The sequence below is a fragment of the Nomascus leucogenys genome, chromosome X (assembly GCF_006542625.1).
Source record: "Nomascus leucogenys isolate Asia chromosome X, Asia_NLE_v1, whole genome shotgun sequence".
NCBI lineage: Eukaryota > Metazoa > Chordata > Mammalia > Primates > Hylobatidae > Nomascus > Nomascus leucogenys.
The window spans coordinates 15,301,824-15,307,595 of record NC_044406.1 but is presented as its reverse complement, the minus strand read 5'-3'; the positions used below and the strand labels follow the sequence as shown (position 1 = coordinate 15,307,595).

The 5,772-nt window shown below is 42.7% G+C and overlaps 1 protein-coding gene across 1 annotated transcript in view; it reads right to left on the bottom strand.

The window, feature by feature from the left end:
• Positions 1 to 137: 137 nt before the first annotated feature.
• Positions 138 to 5,772, bottom strand: part of TXLNG (taxilin gamma) — a 58,983-nt gene continuing 53,348 nt past the window's right edge. The window contains exons 9-10 of the mRNA XM_003261094.4: positions 4,726 to 4,821; positions 138 to 3,207 (exon numbers count right to left, since the gene is read on the bottom strand). Of these exons, the coding sequence (XP_003261142.1) occupies positions 2,878 to 3,207; positions 4,726 to 4,821 (426 nt within the window). The 3' untranslated portion in view covers positions 138 to 2,877. The remainder of the gene's footprint in view (positions 3,208 to 4,725; positions 4,822 to 5,772) is intronic.

Here is a 5,772-nt window from a genome sequence, read left to right as displayed (position 1 = left end):
CTTGTGTTTTTTTAAAAGCTTAGTAGGGGTGTGGGGGGGGCGGGGGGGTCTACTTTTTGAGCAGAAATGGGTAAAATGGTACCTTTGGACTCCTACAGTTAAGGCCACATGGATAATAAAAGAATACACAGAAGCTGTTAAGTTTATCATACATATTTACTTAATCTATACAGAATCAAGTAGATAAAATCAGATTCACATTAGTGAAAAATCTCTACAAAATGTCTTTGAAAAGCAAAACAAGACTGCCTCTTAACAATTCGTATCCTCATGAAAGACGTGGGCTGTAAAAATAAAGCAGTGTGTTTAGCACAAACTAGAAGATATCTGCATCATTTTTTTCACAGTTATTTCCATCTACAGTCTGAAAGAGGTAGATTTTTCTGCAACACCTGAGAATTGAATTGTGATAACCAGGTGTAATAAAGGCAGTTGCATACAGAACTGAAAAATACTGGTCTCAAGACCAAGAAATGTACTCCTAACAAGTCTGAGGATGAAATGGTCCATATTACCCAAGACCCAAGTTCTCTCTACACCTTGGAGTCTACCGCCACTATAAATAATACACATCACGATTCCATGATGGTGCAACAATTGCAATTTAAGTGAATTCAACATTTAAACCTTTTCTGGGCCAGCCTAGTAGCATTACAGTGTTCTAGAATATGGTAGATACGGGATGTGCTACAAAGCCACAACACTGGGCTGGTGAGGTGACCACTGTAGGAAGATGTCCTCAGAGGGTCCCATTTGTTTTTATTCACAGGGTAATGGGAGGAAGGGTTCTGAAAGGACAACAAATGCATCCCAGACAGAATCCATATCCTTTCAACACTACAATAGCATCTAGCTAAAAATACAAAGCCAAAAGCAGCAGGCCAAGTACTGTTAATCACATTGCTTTAAAGCCCTTGGAAGTATGCAACAGGCCCAAGAAAGATTTACAATCTTCCACACAGAACAAGCACCACAAAAAAACGTGGTGGGCTACACAAATGGCTTAATAAAAAGTTAAGAGCTGTACATCCAGCAGAGTTCTTGTGAAATGTGATCATTAGTACTAATTTTAAGGTAGATTATATTTCTGATCTATACCTGCATTTCCCCCCACCACCAGGGAAATTAGTCTAGTATTTCTTTAGTAGCAGAACAGGGTGTACTCATAAGAGGCTGTTGGAGGGTATTGTTTTTTGCTTCTGACTCATTTTGATGGTAATTAGATAATCATCTTTGTGGATTTATTTTCCTCCACTGTCTGGCCCCTTGAATTAACATGACTGGTGGTGGAGGCTTAGATACAACCCTCCTCCACTCCAGGCGGTTTCCTATCTGCTGGACAATTTTCAATTCTTTCAACCCAGTTTAGACCATGAATGTGACAGGACTTTACAAATAACACTTGTAACAAAGAGAAAACCCTTTTAACTGGACAAAACAGTTTATTCAGTCCAGTAAGCAATTTAACAGGTGTCAGTCTGATAGTTTTGCTCAGTGGAATGTGCTAACATCAGTTCTAGTAGAACCTTTTATTTCATAAAGTATTTCAATGCAAATTATACCAGGGACAAAGTCAAAACTTCCATCAGTGCAGCCTGATTAATCATCTGCATAACTGAGCCACATTCAACATTGAAACAAATAACTAATTCAAAAGTTATGTGCTTAATTTCAAATTTTCCCCCAGTCCAAGTGTAGAGATCTTGATAATACTGTGGCTTTTTTTTTCTTTTTTCTTCTTAAAAAAGAGATGGTAACTAAGAAGGGGGTGAGAAACAGACTGAATGCATAAGTAACAGATCCTGACTAACACTCTGCCAAGTCTTCCCAAAGTAAAAATGTTGGTGCCAGTGTTTGTTTTGGAAATGAAAATCAATTTCGGTTGGTACTGATCCATAATGAAAATTCCCTTTTGAAAAACCTGGAGTACTTTGCTGGTGTAATTTTTGTAATAACTTTCAAGTAGCCAGAAGGTATTGGAGAAACTTCTGCCTAGTGAAAGTGACACGTGAATTGACCGTCCTTGTCTTTGACAAGGGACTTCATTGAACGGCAAACATGAACACCAGTTTTCAAAGAATAAGTGGCCGTCCATGGGAAGTGGAGAATATGTACTGAAATCCCAAATCAGAATCAAACACAAACCACCATCCTCTACGAGAGCCCCTCATGGTCCAAATCCCACACCTGAAACCAAAGCAGGATGACTGTTCAGTCACATAAACACTAAGCTTATTTGTCGAGTGATTTGCCTGTATGTACTATTTTGTCCACAAGTGACATCTTTATATACATATTCTGCCAAAACTTAGGATTCTAAGCATGTGGCCATCTCAATTTGTCCCGAGATATAAATATTTTCAAAAAGCTAATTTCAATCAAATATGCTTCTGACCCAACACTAGAGTTTTATTTTTGCTTGGCATTTAAATGAGTTATTAGACAAAACTAATCACCTTGGTATTTTCTTTTTCTGAATAATATTAATGGGGGGGGGCTAAGACATTTAAATTAATATTGTTTTCACATCAAGGAACCATCATCAGAACAAAGTTCCCTTGTAATGGCCCTGTCAGTGAGATTTTCATTAGGATGATAATGTGCAAGGAGCAGGGAGAAGAAGGACAAGGCAGTGAACACATGCAGTCCAGTGGAGGGAGAATGAGGCCGATGTGCAACACAGCTGAGGAAAATTTATAGATTAAACTATTCAAAACTGCTAAGCAGCCTCCTGTACCACATAAGTCCAGTAGTTCTAAGAAAATACAGATATGGTAGAAAAAGTAAGAAAATTTTCACCACAAAACCAATAGTTAACTACTAACAGAGAAAGTTATACACAAAATATATCTCTCAATACAGTGATCACACCTCATCTTAGTCAACAGACTCAATGGCCGGAGCAGCAGAGCCTGTGGACGGGGGCTTTTGCACGGCGCTTCTCTGGCTCTTGGGCTCGGCCTCCAGGTGCGCTCCCAGGGCTCTTTTGGAGGAAGTGTTCGGCTCCTTGTGAGAATCCAGGGCAGTACAGGGCTGCGTCACAGGTGTTGCTAAATCCCTGTTGGCCGCTTTGATGGATACCTGCTCTTTCAGGACTTCCACCTTCTCATTGAGCTCATTCCTTTCTGTTTGAAGAGCCCTGCACAGCTTCTCTAACCGTTCCAGTTTTATTTGAAGGGCCTTGTACTCTTTATCACGGACTGTTTTCTGTAAGAAAAAAGAGGATTTCTGTAACCTTGTTAAATATCAATCAGGTTACAAAAAAATTAAGTCAGCTGAGCCATATTGGACACTTCTCACCTATGGCACGTGTTCCATCTCTTCAGCCTCGAAACATTCTAGCTAGCTAGCATGACTGCACCCATAACTATACCGAATGAGAGATTTAGCACCATTATATTGTTTCAGGGGTACAAAATTAAATTCCTTTTGTCACTTTTTTTTTTTTTTGAGACAGAGTCTTGCTCTGTCGCCAGGCTGGAGTGCAATGGCATGATCTCGGCTCACTGCAACCTCTGCCTCCTGGGTTGAGGTGATCCTCCTGCCTCAGCCTCCGGAGTAGCTGGGATTACAGGCACGCACCACCACACGCAGCTAATTTTTGTATTTTTAGTAGAGATGGGGTTTCACCATGTTGGCCTGGATGGTCTTGATTTCCTGACCTCATGATCTGCCCACCTTGGCCTCCCAAAGCGCTGGGATTACAGGCGTGAGCCAAAGATAAACTTTTTAAGACATTTCCTGTTGAACTATTAAGGAAATTCAAGATATCACAAAGAGTAGCAGACACAAAGGCCTACATACAGAAAATGACTCACTTCTACATAGATTTCTCCTCTACCAATTTTTAGATGAGAAGTTTTTTTTTTTTTTGAGACAGAGTCTCGCTCTGTCGCCCAGGCTGGAGTGCAGTGGTGCAATCTCGGCTCACTGCAACCTCCACCTCCCAGGTTCAAGCAATTCTCCTGCCTCAGCCTCCTGAGTAGCTGGGATTACAGGCACGTGCCACTACGCCCAGCTAATTTTTGTATTTTTAGTAGAGACGGGGTTTCATGATGTTGGCCAGGATGGTCTCGATCTCTTGACCTCGTGATCTGCCTGCCTCAGCCTCCCAAAGTGCTGGGATTACAGGTGTGAGCCACTGCGCCCAGCCGAAACAAGGTTCCTGTACACATGTGCCCCAGCATTTTATTTCTTTCCTGAAGTGTTATATAAAACAGGCAAAACGTACTTTGTTGCTTTTTTGAAAGCCTAATATGTCAAGCTAGAAAGGCCCTACATGCTGCATCAGCATCACCTGCATGCTTGTTAGAGAGGCAGATTATCTGCCTCTGCCCCCAAGAACTAGTGACTCAGCCTCTGGGAGGAGCCCAGCAATCCTGGTCTTAACAAGCAGGAGTTTGATGCAAGCTCAAGTTTGAGAAATCACTGCTGTAGAAGAAAGCACAATCTAGATGTTTTATGCTATCTCCGACACAAGCCTGGGCTGATTAACTGGGTGGTAGGAAGCTCAGCCCCTCACTCAGGGCCCTGTCCCTAACCTAACTGCCAGGAAAGAAGTCACAGATTCTACCCAGCAACTCATCCCACCCCCGCCCCAACACGGGCTGGAGTCCTCAGCTATGGCAGTAGTGTTACAGCACACGTCCCCGGCCCCGATAGATACCTGAACTCAAGGAGTCCCCATGACTAAGACTACACCTTAGTCGCAGGAAACCATCTCACCTCTTCAGCCATTTGCAGAAGTGCTTTATTATTGTTTTCCCATTTGGTACGCCATATTATTGTTTCTTTTTCCAGTTTTTTAATTTTCTTTGTCATCTGTGAACACAATTGCACATTTAAATTCTAAGTTCCCTTCCTTATCTCTACTCCCTGTCCCGCTACACAAAAATGTTTCTGTGCCCCTCCCCTCCCCCATTCCTGCACCTGCCTCACCCGGCTGACAGCTGTGTGTGTCTTTATAGAAGTAGCTGTGCCTGCCTGTCGGTAGCAGAGCTTATCTCAGAAGCTCCTAGGGTGGAACCAAAGAAGGGGGTTTGTATTATGAGAAAAACAAATTTAATCTCAATTTCAGAGGCAGCAGCACATGGAGGAAGCTGTCAGCCACCACACTCTGAACTCAGTTAAGGCTGAAGTGCAGCTTTCATCCCAGCTCTGGGTAGTGAGAGACAAGCCCTCCTTCTCCCTAAGTTGTAGGAAAAAATGCCCGTGACTGAGTTTTCTGTCCATTAAACGAATTCCTCAGATTCTTGGGAGGACAGCGATCTTCAGCCCCACCAGACATTAAGAACTGACACTCCACCACAACCTCCAAGAGCACATCAGTTTCAGAACTCAAGGCAGCATGATTCAGGTAAGACTCCAGTGACCAAGAAGATAAAAGTAGTTAATACCTCAGCTTTGGTCATCATCACAATTCGTGAGGCTGATTTACTTCAGATTTTGCTAAAGATAAAGTGGGTCCCCAAATCAGGGAAATGTTAAACCTATGCTACCAGAACACAATTTTCAGAAATTCAGGATGCATTTATCCATGCCTGTAGCTAGCTACTGTCTCAATATGCCTTCATCCACTGTTGACTGCACAACAGCTCTGATCCAGGTCGGGGCACTGAGCCAGGTGGCGTTAAGGGAAACGAGGATAAGACAGGGCCAGTGCCCTGTGCCTTGGGTAATTACCCACAAAACTGTAACACAAGGCAAACTGGGACAAAGGCCGTGGGAAGAGCTGGTGGAAGACCTAGGTTGACTGCTGACCCATGGTGATCT